The sequence below is a fragment of the Coregonus clupeaformis genome, chromosome 26 (genome assembly GCF_020615455.1).
Source record: "Coregonus clupeaformis isolate EN_2021a chromosome 26, ASM2061545v1, whole genome shotgun sequence".
NCBI lineage: Eukaryota > Metazoa > Chordata > Actinopteri > Salmoniformes > Salmonidae > Coregonus > Coregonus clupeaformis.
Window position 1 is genome coordinate 51279910 of NC_059217.1, and position 21045 is coordinate 51300954.

General features: G+C 46.8%; 1 protein-coding gene across 2 annotated transcripts in view; it reads right to left on the reverse strand.

Annotated features, from left to right (window-relative positions):
- Window positions 1-9301: 9301 nt before the first annotated feature.
- Window positions 9302-21045, reverse strand: part of LOC121538486 (protocadherin-11 X-linked) — a 285313-nt gene continuing 273569 nt past the window's right edge. For both annotated transcript variants that reach the window (XM_041846553.2, XM_041846544.2), the window contains one exon: window positions 9302-9866. In XM_041846553.2, the coding sequence (XP_041702487.2) occupies window positions 9412-9866 (455 nt within the window). In that variant the 3' untranslated portion in view covers window positions 9302-9411. The remainder of the gene's footprint in view (window positions 9867-21045) is intronic.

Consider the following 21045-nt stretch of genomic DNA (forward strand, 5'->3'; position numbering starts at 1 on the left):
ATATACTATATATATATATATATAGATTTGTCCCGTACAGCAAAAAGAAACTCAAGCGTAGTCCGAACATACTTTTGACGACTCAATATTTAATGGTTCAAGTAAAATTCCATGTATGGAAGGTCATTTTTTTCTTAGATTTTGATGGGATATTTTACAAAGGCATGACAACACAGAGTTGATCAATACTGTACTGCTGACAAACATTTAAGCTTTATCTCCAAGCAACCTCGAACCTACACCCACCAATGACTAGTTTACAAGCATATATATTATATATAGCAGTTGTTTCATATATAGATTTTATACAAGATACGTGTGTACATAAAATATTCTGGCAAGGTTCATGCCAGTATACATACATGCACACACAAAAATTCGCACACACACACTCGCTGCACACGCACTCACCAATATATGCATATGTAGCCATTTACATTACAACAGAGATTGTCGTCTCATCATTTTACATTTAATTTGTTTTTGACTGAATTCAGGTGATTAAACCTTTACTCAATAATATATAAACCAGTCTTGTTGGTTGCCACCTTGTCAATTCTTCTCAAATGTACTGTTATGTACAATATAAAATAATGTTTTCACAAAGTTGATGCGATATTCATTTTGTGTGTACATGCCTCATATTTATCACACGTCTGAAATTGAACATTTTTGTGTTTGTTTGCCACGTATTGTCAGTTGCCTCAGAAGGGATATATGGTTATGGCAACACAATTGGTTGATGATGGTCACATGACAACACAAATCCACCTGATACGTGTTAAAACAACGTAGTGTTGAGAATTTTGGCTCTCGATGACAGTGATATAATGAAATATTTTAAGTCTCAAGTATTACCTATCTGTATGTGTATGTATATCAACATTGACATAAGAGCATTCTATCCATCTGTGTTCCTCTGTATGAGCATCTATGTATATAATGTGTACACTGAACAAAAATATAAACGCAACATGCAACAATTTCAAAGATTTTTCTGAGTTACAGTTCATATACGGAAATCAGTCAATTGAATTAAATTAATTACACCCTAATCTATGGATTTCACATGACTGGGAATACAGATATGCGTCTGTTGGTCACAGATACCTTTAAAAAAAAGGTAGAGGCGTGGATCAGAAAACCAGTTAGTATCTGGTGTGACAACCATTTTCCTTATGCAGTGCGACACATCTTGTTTAAATAGAGTTGATCAGGCTGTTGATTGTGGCCTGTGGAATGCTGTTCCACTCTTCTTCAATGGCTGTGCGAAGTTGCTGGTAATTGGTGTGAACTGGAACACGTTGTCGTACACGTCGATACTGAATATCCCAAACATGCTCAATGGGTGACATGTCTGGTGAGTATGTAGGCCATACTCACCAGACATGTCACTGGGACATTTTCAGCTTCCAGGAACTGTGTACAGATCCTTGCGACAACGGGGCCGTGCATTATCACGCTGAAACATGAGGTGATGGCGGCGGATGAATGGCACGACTATGGGCCTCAGGAATTCGTCACGGTATCTCTGTGCATTCAAATTGCCATCGATAAAAAATGCTATTGTGTTCTTTGTGCATAGCTTATTCTGACCCATACCACAACCCCACTGCCACCATGGGGCACTCTCTTCACAACGTTGACATCAGCAAACCTCTCGCTCAGACGTCATACACGCTGTCTGCCATCTGCCCGGTACGGTTGAAACCGGGATTCATCTGGTGAAGAGCACACTTCTCCAGCATGTCAGTAGCCATCGAAGGTGAGTATTTGCCCACTGAAGTCGGTTACGACGCCGAACTGCAATCAGGTCAAGACCCTGGTGAAGACGATGAGCATACAGATGAGCTTCCCTAAGACGGTTTCTGACAGTTTGTGCAGAAATTATTCGGTTGCGCAAACCCACAGTTTCATCAGCCTCCTGGGTGGCTGGTCTCAGACGATCCCGCATGTGGAGATCTTGGGCTGGTATGGTTACACGTGGTCTGCGGTTGGACGTACTGCCAAATTCTCTAAAACGACGTTGGAGGCGGCTTATGGTAGAGAAATTAACATTACATTTTCTGGCAACAGCTCTGGTGGACATTCCTGCAGTCAGCATGCCAATTGCATGCTCCCTCAGAACTTGATACATCTGTGGCATTGTGTTGTGTGACAAAACAGCACATTTTAGAGTGGCCTTTTAATGTCCCCAACACTAGGTGCACCTGTGTAATGATCGTGCTGTTTAATCAGATTATTGATATGCCACAGCTGTCAGGTGGATGGATAATCTTGGCAAAGAAGAAATGCTCACTAACAGGGATGTATACAAATCAAACATTGCAAAGAGACAGGTCTGTGTTCACGGTCACTGTCTGAAGCAAGCAAGTGCTTTGTGTTTTATTTGCATATGTCAGCTTACTCTGTCCCGTCTGTATTTGTTATCTTTGATGAAAGACAAATGTGTTTAACATTTAACTGCAGCGAACAGCTGTTTCAGGATAAAATGGAAAGAAAAAAATATTCTTGTGACACTCTGGCTCTATGGACTTTTATTTTGAGCCAGGGTTGTTATTTTTCTGTTGGGTGTATTTCTATGTTTGCTTTTCTGTTGGGTTGGTTTCTATGTTTGGTCATTGACTCCCAATCGGAGGTAACGAGTGTCAGCTGTCGGCTCGTTATCTCTGATTGGGAGCCATATTTAAACTGTTGTGTTTCACTGTGTGTTTGTGGGTTTTGGTTCCATGTTTCTGTCAGTGTTACAGAGGACTTCACTATCGTCATTTGTTGTTTTTTCGTGGTTGCTTTATTAAATAAAGTCATCATGTTCACTCCACGCGCTGCGTATTGGTCCGCTTCTTCAGACGATCGTGACAGAAAAACCCACCACAAAAGGACCAAGCAGCGCGTCCAGGAGCAAAGGGTCTGGACATGGGAGGAACTGTTGGACGGTAAAGGGTCCTGGACTTGGGAGGAGATCCTGGATGGTATGGATCGCCGACCATGGAGCGAGACGGTGGAGAGGCGACGGCAGAGGAGCAACGGCATCGGCAGGGCCATCGTCGGAAGGACGGGAGGCAACCCCCAAAAAAATTTTTTTGGGGGGCACATGGCTAGCGGCTGGGCAGCAGGAGGCTGCCACAGGGAGAAAAGGAGAGAAGGCTAACGGAGTACGGGAGCCATTGGCGAGTAGAGGAGGGAAGTGTTTGTGGCACGGCGTGAAAGACTGATGTGTGTTGCCAGTCCCGGTCCGGCCCGTTCCTGATCCTCGGTTGAGGCCAGTGGTGTGTGTTCCCGGTACGGACCGGTCTGTTCCTACTCCAAGCACCAGGTCCACGGTGTGCTACGCCAGCCCGGCCCGGCCTGTTCCTGCTCCACGCACCAGGGATAGGGTGCGCTTCGCCAGCCCGGCCCGGCCTGTTCCGGCCACTCGCACCAGGGATACGGTGCGCGTCGCCAGCTCAGCCCGGCCTGTTCCTACTCCACGCACCAGGGATACGGTGCGCCGCCAGCCCGGCCCGGCCTGTTCCGGCCACTCGCACCAGGGATACGGTGCGCGTCGCCAGCCCAGCCCGGCCTGTTCCTACTCCACGCACCAGGGATACGGTGCGCTTCGCCAGCCCGGCCCGGCCTGTTCCGGCCACTCGCACCAGGGATACGGTGCGCGTCGCCAGCCCAGCCCGGCCTGTTCCTGCTCCACGCACCAGGGATATGGTGCGCTTCGCCAGCCCGGTCCGGCCTGTTCCGGCCACTCGCACCAGGGATACGGTGCGCGTCGCCAGCCCAGCCCGGCCTGTTCCTGCTCCACGCACCAGGGATACGGTGCGCGTCGCCAGTCCAGCCCGGCCGGTTCCTGCTCTACGCACTACGCCTGTGGTGTGCGTCACCAGCCCAGCCCGGCCTGTTCCTGCTCCACGCACGAAGCCTACGGGGTGCGTCACCAGCCCAGCCCCGCCTGTTCCTGCGCCACGCACGAAGCCTACGGGGTGCGTCGCCAGCCCAGCCCGGCCGGTTCCTGCTCCACGCACTAGCCCTGAGATGCGTGTCCTCAGTCCGGGACCACCAGTTCCGGCACCACGTACTAGGCTTTATGTGCGTCCTCAGGGTCCAGCATGCCCTGTTGCTGCTTCCCGCACTAGCCCTGAGATGCGTGTCCTCAGCCCGGTACCTCCAGTTCCGGCACCACGCATCAGGCCTACGATGCGTCCCCAGGGCCAAGCATGCCCTGTTGCTGCTTCCCGCACTAGCCCTGAGATGCGTGTCCTCAGCCCGGTACCTCCAGTTCCGGCACCACGCATCAGGCCTACGGTGCGTCCCCAGGGCCAAGCATGCCCTGTTGCTTCTCCCCGCACTAGCCCTGAGATGCGTGTCCTCAGCCCGGTACCTCCAGTTCCGGCACCACGCACCAGGCCTACGGTGCGCCTCAGACGGCCAGAGTCTGCCGTCTGCCTAACGGGGCCTGAACTGTCCGTCTGCCCAACGCCGTCTGAACTGCCCGTCTGCCCAACGGCGCCTGAACTGTCCGTCTGCCCAACGCCGTCTGAACTGCCCGTCTGCCCAACGGCGCCTGAACTGCCCGTCTGCCCAACGCCGTCTGAACTGTCCGTCTGCCCAACGCCGTCTGAACTGCCCGTCTGTACTGAGCCTGCAAAGCCGCCCGTCTGCCATGAGCCTTCAGAGCCGTCCGCCAGACCGGAGCCGCTAGAGCTCTCCGCCGGACAGGATCAGCCAGAGCCTTCCGCCAGACAGGATCAGCCAGAGCCTTCCGCCAGACAGGATCAGCCAGAGCCTTCCGCCAGACAGGAGCCAGAGCCGTCCGCCAGACAGGATCAGCCAGAGCCTTCCGCCAGACAGGATCAGCCAGAGCCTTCCGCCAGACAGGATCAGCCAGAGCCTTCCGCCAGCCAGGATCCGCCAGAGCCGTCCAGCCGGGATCCGCCAGCCAGCCAGGATCCGCCAGAGCCAGCCAGCCAGGATCCGCCATTTAGTCCGGTACTGCCCCTTAGCCCGGTGCTGTCCCTTATCCTGGTGCTGCCCCTTATCCTGGTGCTGTCCCTTATCCTGGTGCTGCCCCTTAGTCCGGTGCTGCCCCTTAGTCCGGTGCTGCCCCTTAGTCCGGTGCTGCCCCTGAGTCCGGTACTGCCCCTTAGCCCGGTGCTGCCCCTTAGTCCGGTGCTGCCCCTGAGTCCGGTGCTGCCTCTTAGTCCAGTGCTGCCCCTTAATCCTGTGGGGTTTAGTTGGGGGTGGTCAGTTGGAGGAGGCTACGTAAGCAGGTAGTGACTATGGTGGGGTGGGGACCACGACCAGTGCCAGAGCCGCCACCATGGACAGACGCCCACCCAGACCCTCCCCTAGACTGTATGCTGGTGCGCCCGGAGTTCGCACCTTTAGGGGGGGGTACTGTGACACTCTGGCTCTATGGACTTTTATTTTGAGCCAGGGTTGTTATTTTTCTGTTGGGTGTATTTCTATGTTTGCTTTTCTGTTGGGTTGGTTTCTATGTTTGGTCATTGACTCCCAATCGGAGGTAACGAGTGTCAGCTGTCGGCTCGTTATCTCTGATTGGGAGCCATATTTAAACTGTTGTGTTTCACTGTGTGTTTGTGGGTTTTGGTTCCATGTTTCTGTCAGTGTTACAGAGGACTTCACTATCGTCATTTGTTGTTTTTTCGTGGTTGCTTTATTAAATAAAGTCATCATGTTCACTCCACGCGCTGCGTATTGGTCCGCTTCTTCAGACGATCGTGACAATTCTGCAAAAAGGAATTGATATCCAACTCATGGTTGGGACTTGGGTGGGCCGTGGGTTAACCATGTTCAATGAGTATAACTTATTCAATTCATGAATAAAAATTCAATTCATTTCCTTAATTGACTTGAGGTGAGATGAAATTGACCCTGACCTTGACCCTTCCACATAACACCACCGGCGGCTTCGCTAATGCATTTCTACACTGATGGATACCTGACACAAAGTGTCCTCTGAATGCAAGCAGAGTCTCAACCAAGCGAAGACACATTTTAATGTCTAGCCCTCCAGGGAGAACGGTACCCTAAACATGTCCTGTTACTGTCTAGTCCTCCAGGGAGAACGGTAGCCTAAACATGTCCTGTTACTGTCTAGTCCTCCAGGGAGAATGTCACCCTAAACATGTCCTGTTAATGTCTAACCCTCCAGGGAGAATGTCACCCTGTCCTGTTTCTTTCACAAGGCGCTAGAGGACACAGTTGTAAACAAATTTAAAACTTGTTAACTGATGATCGTTATGCAATGTTAGCCGAATCTATGACAGCCAATGGTTTTCCCAGAGTGAACACCCTTGAAACTATGGACATATGGTTAAATCAAATATATGGTGGATAGAACATAGGAGAAAGGGTGTATGTAAATATGTGAATATAACAAATGTAACTTATATTTTAAGCTGCTTGAATATGGATACAGAAACTCTTGTTATATAACCTGACGAGATAGCGACACAAATTAAAGCAAATAAAAAGCTTTTTTTTTTGCGGCCAGACTGTATACGTCTACAACTTTTCATGACCTGACTATTAGGGAATACATTATGTTTCAGTGAGACTAGACGACTATTACAGAGTTGTCAAATACGGCTATTACTTTGCTGTGGAGATTACGGCTCAAAGTAATTAGACTATTGGGAGATATTCTTAATTGTCTCCATAGCACTCATTACGATGCGTACAGTACATGTTATATTCTATAAAAAGGATAGATAAGGAATAGTTAAAACAAATGCTGTAGCTCATTGCATGGCACCTCTGTCTGGGCTGTTCAAGGAGAAAATCAGTAGGTTCTTATTAAGGTGGGGAAGATAATGTTGAAAAGGAGTACGTTCTTATTACAGGGGGAGATAATGTAGAAAAATAGTAGGTTTGCAATAGAGGTCAGGGAAAGGGGTGTGAAAGGCATCACAACTCGCCATACAAGAAACATATGAAGAGGAACACAGTGTTGGGCATATCATGGGGGAAGAGCCTGTACTGTATGTTTATATAAAATGTTAGCACAACACAGAATGAAACATTTTTTTTTTGGTCCAGGTACGTGTCTGCAGACCCCTGAACAAGACGAGATTCTATGAACATATTCAGGGCAAGAGAGAAAAGCTACCTTGGATCATCAGTTAGAGCTGGAGCTGAATGTCATCCTGGATACACTAAGCAATATTTCACCAGAGATTGGACATATACCACCATTCACCTTGGGTTCACTAATATAACGTTTAGCCAGATTCAGCTTGTTCAACAAGCTGTACCGTGTGTTTGCGTTTTGTTTATCGGTGAGTAAATCGTGTTTAGGAAGGTTCCACTATAGCTGGATCCACTATAGAGGTCATCGTTCTTATTGATTACTGATCAGCAAAATCTCTACCAAACTGAAAGCTATGACTATTTCAATATTTTTTTTTTTTCCTGTTGTGGAACTACTTTGGTATAGGACAACCATTTATATACTGTACATGGATTACATTTTTAACAAATGTTTAGCTAGGCCTTCCTTCAAAGAAGTTTGTCTTTCATACATTATATGATTACAGCCATTGTCAGATCCTCTTCTGTGCAACACCGTGGGAGACTGAGGAACAACATCGTGGAGACTGAGGAACAACATCGTGGAGACTGAGGAACAACATCGTGGAGACTGAGGAACAACATCGTGGAGACTGAGGAACAACATCGTGGAGACTGAGGAACAACATCGTGGAGACTGAGGAACAACATCGTGGAGACTGAGGAACAACATCGTGGAGACTGAGGAACAGATTCGTCTTTGTCCCTTCCTCCACAGTCCATATTCACACACATACACACAAATCAAAAAACCAATCAAGATACATTAGACAAACTGGTTGGTGTTACTCTGTCCCCTTACAGCTGATGCTATACAGTGCCTTGCAAAAGTAGTCATCCCCCTTGGCGTTTTTCCTATTTTGTTGCATTACAACCTGTAATTTAAATTGATTTTTATTTGGATTTCATGTAATGGACATACACAAAATAGTCCAAATTGGTGAAGTGAAATGAAAAAAATAACTTGTTTAAAAAAATTCTAAATAATAAATAACGAAAAAGTGGTGTGTGCATATGTATTCACCCCCTTTGCTATGAAGCCCCTAAATAAGATTTGGTGCAACCAATTACCTTCAGAAGTCACATAATTAGTTAGATTGCACACAGGTGGACTTTATTTAAGTGTCACATGATCTGTCACATGATCTCAGTATATATACACCTGTTCTGAAAGGCCCCAGAGTCTGCAACACCACTAAGCAAGGGACACCACCATGCAAGCGGCACCTTGAAGACCAAGGAGCTCTTCAAACAGGTCAGGGACAAAGTTGTGGAGAAGTACAGATCAGGGTTGGGTTATAAAAAACTATCTGAAACTTTGAACATCCCACGGAGCACCATTAAATCCATTATTAAAAAATGGAAAGAATATGGCACCACAACAAACCTGCCAAGAGAGGGCCGCCCACCAAAACTCACGGACCAGGCAAGGAGGGCATTAATCAGAGATGCAACAAAGACACCAAAGATAACCCTGAAGGAGTATCTGTCCGTAGGACCAGTTTAAGCCGTACACTCCACAGAGCTGGGCTTTACGGAAGAGTGGCCAGAAAAAAGCCATTGCTTAAAGAAAAAAATAAGCAAACACGTTTGGTGTTCGCCAAAAGGCATGTGGGAGACTCCCCAAACATATGGAAGAAGGTACTCTGGTCAGATGAGACTAAAATTGAGCCTTTTGGCCATCAAGGAAAACGCTATGTCTGGCACAAACCCAACACCTCTCATCACCCCGAGAACACCATCCCCACAGTGAAGCATGGTGGTGGCAGCGTCATGCTGTGGGCATGTTTTTCATCGGCAGGGACTGGGAAACTGGTCAGAATTGAAGGAATGATGGATGGTGCTAAATACAGAAATTCTTGAGGGAAACCTTTTTCAGTCTTCCAGAGATTTGAGACTGGGACGGAAGTTCACCTTCCAGCAGGACAATGACCCTAAGCATACTGCTAAAGCAACAATCAAGTGGTTTAAGGGGAAACATTTAAATAGTCAAAGCCCAGACCTCAATCCAATTGAGAATCTGTGGTATGACTTAAAGATTGCTGTACACCAGCGGAACCCATCCAACTTGAAGGAGAGCTGGAGTAGTTTTGCCAAGCTTATAGAGATATACCTCAAGAGACTTGCAGCTGTAATTGCTGCAAAAGGTGGCTCTACAAAGTATTGACTTTGGGGGGGTGAATAGTTATGCACGCTCAAGTTTTCAATTTTAATTCCAGGTTGTAAGGCAACAAAATAGAAAAAAATGCCAAGGGGAGGTGAATACTTTCGCAAGTCACTGTAGATACATGAAGACACATTAGACAAACTGGTTGGTGTTACTCTGGCCCCTTACAGCTGATGCTCATGTAAGATGGCAGAGGATCCTCCGGTGGCTGGGGTCTGCTGGCCCGACGAAGACGAGGAAAAGCTGGCCAGAGGGATGACCTTGACGGGGTCAGACTCCTTGCTCTTGCTGCTGCAGTGTCTTTCCAGAGTGTTGTAGAACTGCGGCCGGTTCATCCCTTTAGCCAGATCGTCTTTGGGCGTAGACCTGCCCAGGGTATGGCACTGACGCCCGTCCGTCTTGGCTCCCCTGGCCCAGGAGGAGCTCTGCTGGTGCTGGAAGCCAAAGGAGGGCAGCGTAGGCAGGGTAGGCAGGGTACCCGTGTTGGACGGAGACTGGAACTGGGTCACCAGGGCGTGGGGCATCCAGCAGCTGTCGGAGTGGCCCAGGATCAGACATTCCTGGGTGCACGTCTCCGAGGCTTCCGCCAGGGCCTTGGCCAGGTTCACCTCCACCACTGCTGCAGCACCAAAGACATTCAACAAAAGAGAGTAGAAGAAGACAAAGACAAGAAGAGAATGATGAGCTCAGTTAAAGCGTTGAAACGCGCCATTTTTCTGTTATTAAAGGGATTTAGACAAGGACATTGTAGTGGTGGGGCTTCTTCGAGTTAGAGAGGGGACAATAATCTTATTACATTATTATTAAGAAAAACAAACAACAACAAAACAAATTGCAACGTTAAAATAATAAAGTGGGATGTTGATCTGAAGGTGACCTGTAAATGTCAACCTGTTAGATGTTGATCTGAAGGTGACCTGTAAATGTCAACCTGTTAGATGTTGATCTGAAAGTGACTTGTAAATGTCAACTTGTTAGAGAAATAAAAGGCGGTAATAAATGTTTGATTCATCCCATAAGGAGAAAAACAGCAGAATAATATTTCATTCCCATTGGTATTCCCTTGGTTCCTTGTGTTTACCTACAATAGACAATGAATTCCCAGTAGATTATTTAAAGTTGGTGAAGAACTGTCTCTGTTGTTGGTGTCGGAGATTGGCTTGACTGTATTAAATATTTAATGAACATCCCAAGCCATTATATTTATTTTTTATCACTGTCACCACGGCACACCTTGCTCAATTACAGTAACTCAAACATGTGAACATCACAAAAACACACAAATCCACGCTTCTTAGGATTCTTGTTAGGATTCTTGTTAGCATATTTGACATGAAAGGTACAATGAGTATAGTTATGAGTGATAGACTGTATTTGCATTTGGGGAGGGAGAAATCAGGGAGGAGAAAGCAGGGAGGAGAAAGCAGGGAGGAGAAATCAGCGAGGAGAAAGCAGGGAGGAGAAAGCAGGGAGGAGAAAGCAGGGAGGAGAAAGCAGGGAGGAGAAAGCAGGGAGGAGAAATCAGCGAGGAGAAAGCAGGGAGGAGAAATCAGCGAGAAGAAAGCAGGGAGGAGAAATCAGCGAGGAGAAAGCAGGGAGGAGAAAGCAGGGAGGAGAAAGCAGGGAGGAGAAAGCAGGGAGGAGAAATCAGTGAGGAGAAAGCAGGGAGGAGAAATCAGCGAGAAGAAAGCAGGGAGGAGAAAGCAGGGAGGAGAAAGCAGGGAGGAGAAAGCAGGGAGGAGAAAGCAGGGAGGAGAAAGCAGGAAGGAGAAAGCAGGGAGGAGAAAGCAGGGAGGAGAAAGCAGGGAGGAGAAAGCAGGGAGGAGAAATCAGCGAGGAGAAAGCAGGGAGGAGAAAGCAGGGAGGAGAAATCAGCAAGGAGAAAGCAGGGAGGAAAAAGCAGGGATGAGAAATCAGCGAGGAGAAAGCAGGGAGGAGAAAGCAGGGAGGAGAAAGCAGGGAGGAGAAAGCAGGGAGGAGAAATCAGCGAGGAGAAAGCAGGGAGGAGAAATCAGCGAGAAGAAAGCAGGGAGGAGAAATCAGCGAGAAGAAAGCAGGGAGGAGAAATCAGCGAGGAGAAAGCAGGGAGGAGAAAGCAGGGAGGAGAAAGCAGGGAGGAGAAAGCAGGGAGGAGAAATTAGCGAGGAGAAAGCAGGGAGGAGAAATCAGCGAGAAGAAAGCAGGGAGGAGAAATCAGCGAGAAGAAAGCAGGGAGGAGAAAGCAGGGAGGAGAAAGCAGGGAGGAGAAAGCAGGGAGGAGAAAGCAGGGAGGAGAAATCAGGGAGGAGAAAGCAGGGAGGAGAAATCAGCGAGGAGAAAGCAGGGAGGAGAAAGCAGGGAGGAGAAAGCAGGGAGGAGAAAGCAGGGAGGAGAAAGCAGGGAGGAGAAAGCAGGGAGGAGAAAGCAGGGAGGAGAAAGCAGGGAGGAGAAATCAGCGAGGAGAAAGCAGGGAGGAGAAAGCAGGGAGGAGAAAGCAGGGAGGAGAAAGCAGGGAGGAGAAAGCAGGGAGGAGAAAGCAGGGAGGAGAAATCAGGGAGGAGAAAGCAGGGAGGAGAAATCAGCGAGGAGAAAGCAGGGAGGAGAAAGCAGGGAGGAGAAAGCAGGGAGGAGAAAGCAGGGAGGAGAAAGCAAGGCACTCCAAATATCTTATCTCATTATGCTCTGGCTGACATCACATGTGAAATTAGTCCAGGAAGAGAAGGAGGGCTCAGCTTTGAGCCCCAGCAATAAAACCTGTCAACTCTGGTTATTACAAAAACAGTATGCACCACGGCAAACAGGAGCCCACAGTATGCACCACGGCAAACAGGAGCCCACAGTATGCACCACGGCAAACAGGAGCCCACAGTATGCACCACGGCAAACAGGAGCCCACAGTATGCACCACGGCAAACAGGAGCCCACAGTATGCACCACGGCAAACAGGAGCCCACAGTATGCACCACGGCAAACAGGAGCCCACAGTATGCACCACGGCAAACAGGAGCTCACAGTATGCACCACGGCAAACAGGAGCTCACAGTGTTATGTTTCTGAGACACACAAAGAGGAATAGAGGAGAGGTCCTTGCTAAAACATCAAATCAGTCCTCCATGTCTCTGTTTCAAGCTGTCTCATAGAAATAATTTCACATATAGGCATGAGTAACAATGCTATCAATAATTGAATGGTCCTAGGTCTTTGTCTGTGTCTATGGATGTGAGATCCCCACATAACAAGTTGAGCATGCTCTTTTTAATTAAATTCCCTAGTCAGCTCAAATTTAAAACAGTGAAGTTATTGTATTAATGTTCCATTCCAACTACAAAATCTAACTTTTTGGGGGGTGATTACTGATATCCAACCAAAACTCCAAAATCCTATTTGTTTGCAATACTTAATTGCATTCTTTAAATGAGGAGCTATATAATAATAATATGTCATTTAGCAGATGCTTTTATCCAAAGCGATTTACAGTCATGTGTGCATACATTTTTACGTTTGGGTGGTCCCGGGGAACGAACCCACTACCCTGGCGTTAGAAGCGCCATGCTCTACCAATTGAGCTACAATTTATTGAATATAACAAAAGCCAACCTGCTTATAATGACCATGAACTGGTGAAAAATGTGTAGATTCATACTAATTGCCAGGAGATACATGGAGTCCCCTGGTGCATGGAGTCAGATCTGGAATCTAGGGCTGGATTCAACCTGTATCGCTGAAGTTCAGCGTTATAGAGTGATTGAAATTTAAAGGCAATGTTCCCGTGTTAGCGGAGACTGCATTCACGGTAAACACTGCATATGTCGGCTCAATCGGAAAGTACCTTTAAATTTGTAGCACACAACATGTAACGCTTCATCAATACAGGTTGAATACGGCTCTAAACCTCTCCATGTTGGTCTGCTCAGCCTCCCAGCCTCTGAGTCTGAGTGAAAACATCTCCTGAGCAGTGAATGTATCACCTTTCAGAGGGTCACTAACTTCATTAAGGGAAACGATGATGCAGCTCACTGAGCAAGCGCAATAAGGCCAAGTCCTTACTATTCCCCTGAGTCAATCATTTGATAGCAGCATTTTCGCTGTTGTAGTTGTCTTTTTCCAAGGTATTGTTCTTCTTTTTCTGAAGGGAAAACAACAACATTAAATGAGGACCTATTATTCAGTACTCACAGACACTCACACACACACACACACACACACACACACACACACACACACACACACACACACACACACACACACACACACACACACACACACACACACACACACACACACACACACAACAAAGCCTCTAGCTTATCCCCTCAAAACACGAGTGATAAGTACAAAGAAAGGTGAACTTGTCTGTAATTACATCATACGTGTGAAAAGTACTTGGTGCTGCAGTGCTTTCCCTGGGTGAAGTCATTGCTGCCGTGCCGACTGCCAGAGGAGTACTGCTGTGTCTGTTTGTGATATTTCACATTAAACAGCTCAAAGAGGATGCAGTCTGTATCAGTTTCCACTCAACAAGGACCAGGGCTGCGTCCCAAATAGTACCCTATTCCCTTTATAGTGCACTACTTTTAATAGCAGCTCTGGTCAAAAGTAGTGCACTATGTAGGGAATAAGGTGCCATTTGGGACACATTGCTTGACTGACCTTGATGACAGCTCAGGTCAGAGGGTGTTTCTGGTCAGTGGGTGTTCTGGTCAGAGGGTGCTCTGATCAGGGGGTGTTCTGGTCAGAGGGTGTTCTGATCAGTGGGTGTTCTGGTCAGAGGGTGCTCTGGTCAGTGGGTGTTCTGGTCAGTGGGTGTTCTGATCAGTGGGTGTTCTGGTCAGAGGGTGTTCAGTGGGTTCTACTAAGATAAAAGGGATTGTTTTAAGTCCCAAACTGTTCGGACGCTACAGACAGAAGTTGGCAGATCGACTGTACAGACTTCAGACAAGTCCCAAGACGCTTTCGGGGGTCGCAGATCCAAAAGGAGAACACCACCGTGTCTTGAGAGTCTCATATTTCCATAGAGGTGTCATAATAGTTTGTAGTTTGCTAAACTGTTCGGACGGTACAGTTGATTTTGTGAGAAGACCGATTTTCGGGACGTCTCATGGTCTGACGAACACCGCCATAGCTCTGTCAGCTTTCACCACAGACGCGGAAGTACGACATTGGGCGGATGTGTTGGATTGAGACGCATCCAATGCAAAACAAACAGATATCTCTAGCTTAAACTGACAAAATGTTATGATGATAAAAAAATATTAAAAATGCTAATTTGATTTCCTTGGGGGTCGCTGACATCAACGTTAGGGGGTTGAGTCTGATAATCATATACCTTTCCCAAGCGAATACAAGGATGTTTACCACCATAGCTGGTTAAATCTGGAACAGGTTAACAATTGTGACTCGTTTCAGGAAACTAGGCTTATGTCGCGGGTCACTACTTTTTTTTTAAATCAAAATGCGTTTTTTGGCAGAAATGCCTTCTAGAACATGTGAACTTTCATGTGCCTTAATAACAAACTTGTATTCCATCTGTAAATATGAATACAATTGTTAAATAACGAGCCTAGTTGGTTTAGACACAGAAAAAGACAGCAACCTTCCCGCTAGCCATGATTGGCTGAGATAATGTGTGGGCTGGACATGAGTTCGGATTGGTTTGCCATACAGCACGTTTCAGTCTATTTGAGCTGGTCAGTATGTCTAGGTAATCCTGTCTAACACGGCTTTAAAAATATATATATCGCTTAGTAGAACTGCATAAGTGTTGCTCTCCACTTTCTGGAGGACCGAGTTTTGAAATCAGTAGAATTAGAGTATGATAGCTAAGGAGATGGAGAAAACACCTGTCTCCGGATTACATCTTCAAACTAAGGGCAACCATGGCATCTGTGACAGAGAGGGAGAAGCGTTCATCCATGTATACGGGTCAGATAGTCTAGGTAGCTACATTTTTAGATATTACACATTTCTAATTTTTACAGAAAACTGTTTTCATTTCAAGTTAAAGTATACTGTTAGCTAGCAAGCTAACGTTAGCTGGCTGGCTCGCTAGCTAACGTTACGTGTATTATCTTATTATTTATATCTCAGAGCCATTTGCTTTGCTAGTTATAGCCCAATGTTAGCTAGCTAACATTGAACTTGGTTGGTTAGCTACCTGCAGATTCATGCAGGGTAGTAACGTCATGAGTTGGGATTATGGTTCATTGTTTAGCTAGCTAGCTAGCTAACTACATGTCTTAACAAAAGACTCCACTACGCAAGTAACCATTTCAATAGAATGTTCATGATGTCAATGCGACAACTGTTGATAGAAGTAGCTGGTAAATTCTCTCTGGCTATCTACTCCCGATTTCAGAGCACTCTCGTCTGATTGTGCCAGAGCGCAGAATAACTGATGAATATGGCCGCTGTCAGTAAATGTTGGCAAAAAAGCGTAACTCAATTGTTGCCAGCAGCACAGTTGCAGTCACCAACGCTCTGGATAACATAAAAAACAGCCTAACCAGCACTGCTAGGGCTAATAAAATGGTCAGAGTGTTCTCTCATTTGTGTCTGGAAGTATATAGCAAGCTAGCCAATGTTAGCTTGGGTGCGTGACTGCTGTTGTTAAGACACAGCGCTCGGATCAACCCTACTCCTCGGCCAGAGCGTGCGCTTTGAAGCTCCGAGAGCGAAACGCTCTGAATTTACGAACGGACAATCTGACAACGCTCCGAGTTTACGGGCGGGGCTATAGCTTAAGGGGGTGTGAACAATGCTGAATGGGTGGAGACAAAGAAGAGCTCTCCAGTAGGTGTACCAAAACCTTCAAAGGCAATTTTCTCAAAAGTGAGGTTACAAGTTTATCAACTTTCAAAGCAGAATTACTTTCCCATTTTTCCTCAACTGTTGTGTATGATATACAATTTTTTAGCTCTGAGTCTCTACTTTTATCCAATGAAAAAACACAATTTCAAATTTTGCTACATAAGTCTGAATCAAGCCGGCCGGTCACAATTAAGACCTGCACAAATGCAAAGATGTTTACCATCATAGATGGTTAAATCTGGAAGAGGTTCACTATTAAAACCTGCACAAATACAAGGATGTTTACCACCATAGCTGGTTAAATCAAATCAAATCTTATTTGTCACATGCGCAGAATACCTTACAGTGAAATGCTCACAAGCCCTTAACCATCAATGCAGTTTTAAGAAAAATAAGTGTTAAGTAAACAATAGATACTGTAAGTAAAAAATTTAAGCAGTAAAATAACAGTAAAAATAACAGTAGGGAGGCTATATACAGGGGGTACCGGTAAAGAGCCAATGTGCAGGGTCACCGGTTAGTCAAGGTAATTGAGGTAATATGTACATGTAGGTATAGTTAAAGTGACTATGCATAGATAATAAACAGAGAGTAGCAGCAGCGTAAAAGAGGGGGGACAATGCAAATAGTCTGGGTAGCCATTTGATTAGCTGTTCAGGAGTCTTATGGCTTGGGGGTAGAAGCTGTTAAGAAGCCTTTTGGACCTAGACTTGGTGCTCTGGGACCGCTTGCTGTGCGGTAGAAGAGAGAACAGTCTATGACTAGGGTGGCTGGAGTCTTTGACAATTATTAGGGCCTTCCTCTGACACCGCCTGGTATAGAGGTCCTGGATGGCAGGAAGTTTGGCCCCAGTGATGAACTGGGCCGTACGCACTACCCTCTGTAGTGCAGCTGTATAACTTTTTGATGATCTGAGGACCCATGCCAAATCTTTTCAGTCTCCTGAGGGGGAATAGGCTTTGTCGTGCCCTGTTCACAACTGTCTTAGTGTGTTTGGACCATGATCGTTTGTTGGTGATGTGGACACCAAGGAACTTGAAGCTCTCAACCTGCTCCACTACAGCCCAGTCGATGAGAATGGGGGCGTGCTCGGTCCTTCTTTTCCTGTAGTCCACTATCATCTCCTTTGTCTTGTTAACGTTGAGGGAGAGGATGTTATCCTGGCACCACACGGCCAGGTCTCCAACCTCCTCCCTATAGGCTGTCTCATCATTGTTGGTGATCAGGCCTACCACTGTTGTGTCGTCTGCAAACTTAATGATGGTGTTGGAGTCGTGCCTGGCCATGAAGTCATGGTTGAACAGGGAGTTCAGGAGGGGACTGAGCACGCACCCCTGAGGGGCCCCCATGTTGAGGATCAGCGTGGCAGATGTGTTGTTACCTATCCTTACCACCTGGGGGCGGCCCATTAGGAAGTCCAGGATCCAGTTGCAGAGGGAGGTGTTTAGTCCCAGGGTCCTTAGCTTAGTGATGAGCTTTGAGGGCACTATGGTGTTGAACGCTGAGCTGTAGTCTATGAATAGTATTCTCATGTAGGTGTTCCTTTTGTCCATGTGGGAAAGGGCAGTGTGGAGTGCACTAGAGATTGCATCATCTGTGGATCTGTTGGGGCGGTATGCAAATAGGAGTGGGTCTAGGGTTTCTGGGATAATGGTGTTGATGTGAGCCATGACCAGCCTTTCAAAGTACTTCATGGCTACAGACATCAGTGCTACGGGTCTGTAGTCCTTTAGGCAGGTTACCTTAGTGTTCTTGGGCACAGGAACTATGGTGGTCGTCTTGAAACATGTTGGTATTACAGACTCTGTCAGGGACAGGTTGAAAATATCAGTGAAGACACTTGTCAGTTGGTGAGCGGATGCTCGGAGTACACGTCCTGGTAATCCGTCTGGCCCTGCGGACTTGTGAATGTTGACCTGCTTAAAAGTCTTACTCACATCGGCTACGGAGAGCGTGATCACACAGTCGTCCGGAACAGCTGATGCTCTCTTGCATGCTTCAGTGCTGCTTGCCTCGAAGCGAGCATAGAAGTGATTTAGCTTGTCTTGTAGGCTTGTGTCACTGGGCATGTCGCGGCTGTGCTTCCCTTTGTAGTCTGTAATAGTTTGCAAACCCTGCCACATATGACGAGCGTCGGAGCCGGTGTAGTACAATTCAATCTTAGTCCTGTATTGACTCTTTGCCTGTTTGATGGTTCGTCGGAGGGCATAGCGGGATTTCTTATAAGCGTCCTGGTTAGAGTCCCACTCCTTAAAATGGCAGCTCTACCCTTTAGCTCAGTGCGGATGTTGGATGTAATCCATGGTTTCTTGTTGGGGTATGAACGTACGGTCACTGTGGGGACGACGTCATCGATGCACTTATTGATGAAGCCAGTGACTGATGTGGTGTACTCCTCAATGCCATCGGAAGAATCCCAGAACATGTTCCAGTCTGTTTTAGCAAAACAGTCCTGTAGCTTAGCAACTGCATCATCTGACCACTTCTTTATTGACTGAGTCACTTGTGCTTCCTGCTTTAGTTTTTGCTTGTAAGCAGGATTCAGGAGGATAGATCAGATTCAGTTCAGATTTCTCTTGGTAAATAGTGTGTTCTACAGCTTATCATGAGATACTCTACCTCAGGCGAGCAAAACCTTGAGACTTCCTTAATATTAGATTTCGTGCACCTGCTGTTGTTTACAAATATACACAGACCGCCACCCCTTGTCTTACCGGAGGCAGCTGTTCTATCTTGCCGATGCAGCGTATATCCCGCCAGCTGTATGTTATCCATGTCGTCATTCAGCCACGACTCTGTGAAACATAAGATATTACAGTTTGTAATGTCCCGTTGGTAGGATATTCTTGATCTTAGGTCGTCTATTTTGTTTTCCAATGATTGTACGTTGGCTAATAGGACTGATGGAAGAGGCAGAAAACCCACTCGCCATCGGATCCTTACAAGGCACCCCGACCTATGTCCCCGATATCTCCGTCTCTTTCTCCTGCGAATGACGTGGATTTGGGCCTTGTCGGGTGTCTGAGGTAAATCCTTTGCGTCCGACTGGTTGAAGAAAAAGTATTCGTCCAGTACGAGGTGAGTAATCGCTGTCCTGATAGCCAGAAGCTATTTTCGGTCGTAAGAGTCGGTAGCAGAAACATTATTTACAAAAAACACTGATAATAGCACAACTGGTTAGGAGCCCGTAAAACGGCAGCCATCTCCTCCGGCGCCATTATCAACCTCTGGAAGCGGTTCACAATTAAGACATGCCCAAATACAAGGATGTTTACCATCATAGCTGGTTATATCTTGAACAGGTTCACTATTAAGTCCTGCACAAATACATGGATGTTTACCATCATAGCTGGTTAAATCTGGAACATGTTCACAATTAAGACATGCACAAAAAAAAAAAAAAAGAGCGAGAGAGAAATAATGTAGTTTGTAAGTACCAAGACTTCATCACCTTCCATTGCCTCAACACCCACTCCAACTGTACATCAGGATAGGCGAATGGTTGGCCATTAATAATATTGGGACTATTTAACCACATAGGCGCTAGACAAAAGGGACATATGCCATTTTTCGTTACAGACCCAGTCACAAGCATCATTTGAGTAAGAGGACCATGCTTCATTTGACACCAGAATCAGAGAAAAAGAGCCACAGATTGCATCGCGCTCCCTGGATGTGTTTCATTTCCTCAGCACTCTCTCAACATTCATATTTCAGCCCCAGACCCATCTCATGAGTGATTGATAGTTTCAGAGATGGGATGCATATTCTTTCATGATATATTTATGGAATTACAAACTTAAAAGACAGACAGGCATATCCCATGTTTCCCCTGGCATGTAAACAGGCAGGGTAATCACTGAAATGCCACGGTAAAAACAGTCACAGCAGCCTCCTGTATGTAAACCTTTACATTTCCCATTCAGCAGTATATAGCTAGCCAACCAGAGCCTTCAGAGTTGGTTACTATGGAGATTACCCCAGTTATTTGCAGCCAACCCAATTTTATTTAGTTTTTCTTTACTTTTATCAGAAGATAAGGAAGGGTATAATCTCAGGAAGGGCAATAAAGGGTGACAGGGCTTTGCTGATGTGTCGGGGAGGTCAACATGGCCCTGTAGAATGTTTGGCTGATGGGTCAGGGAGGTCAACATAGCCCTGTAGAACGTTTGGCTGATGGGTCAGGGAGGTCAACATAGCCCTGTAGAACGTTTGGCTGATGGGTCAGGGAGGTCAACATAGCCCTGTAGAACGTTTGGCTGATGGGTCAGGGAGGTCAACATAGCCCTGTAGAACGTTTGGCTGATGGGTCAGGGAGGTCAACATGGCCCTGTAGAACGTTTGGCTGATGGGTCAGGGAGGTCAACATGGCCCTGTAGAACGTTTGGCTGATGGGTCAGGGAGGTCAACATGGCCCTGTAGAACGTTTGGCTGATGGGTCAGGGAGGTCAACATAGCCCTGTAGAACGTTTGGCTGATGGGTCAGGGAGGTCAACATGGCTGTGTAGAAGGTTTGGCTAATGGGTCAGGGAGGTCAACATAGCCCTGTAGGAGATTTGGCTGATGGGTCAGGGAGGTCAACATGGCTGTGTAGGAGATTTGGCTGATGGGTCAGGGAGGTCAACATGGCCGTGTAGAAGGTTTGGCTGATGGGTCAGGGAGGTCAACATGGCCGTGTAGAAGGTTTGGCTGATGGGTCAGGGAGGTCAACATGGCCGTGTAGAACGTTTGGCTGATGGGTCAGGGAGGTCAACATGGCTGTGTAGAAGGTTTGGCTGATGGGTCAGGGAGGTCAACATGGCTGTGTAGAAGGTTTGGCTGATGGGTCAGGGAGGTCAACATGGCTGTGTAGAACGTTTGGCTGATGGGTCAGGGAGGTCAACATGGCTGTGTAGGAGGTTTGGCTGATGGGTCAGGGAGGTCAACATGGCTGTGTAGGGGGTTTCCCTCTCATTATCAACCAGCAGGTCAGATTGGACATGATGATTGTCAGAGCCTCTGACTGTAACCCC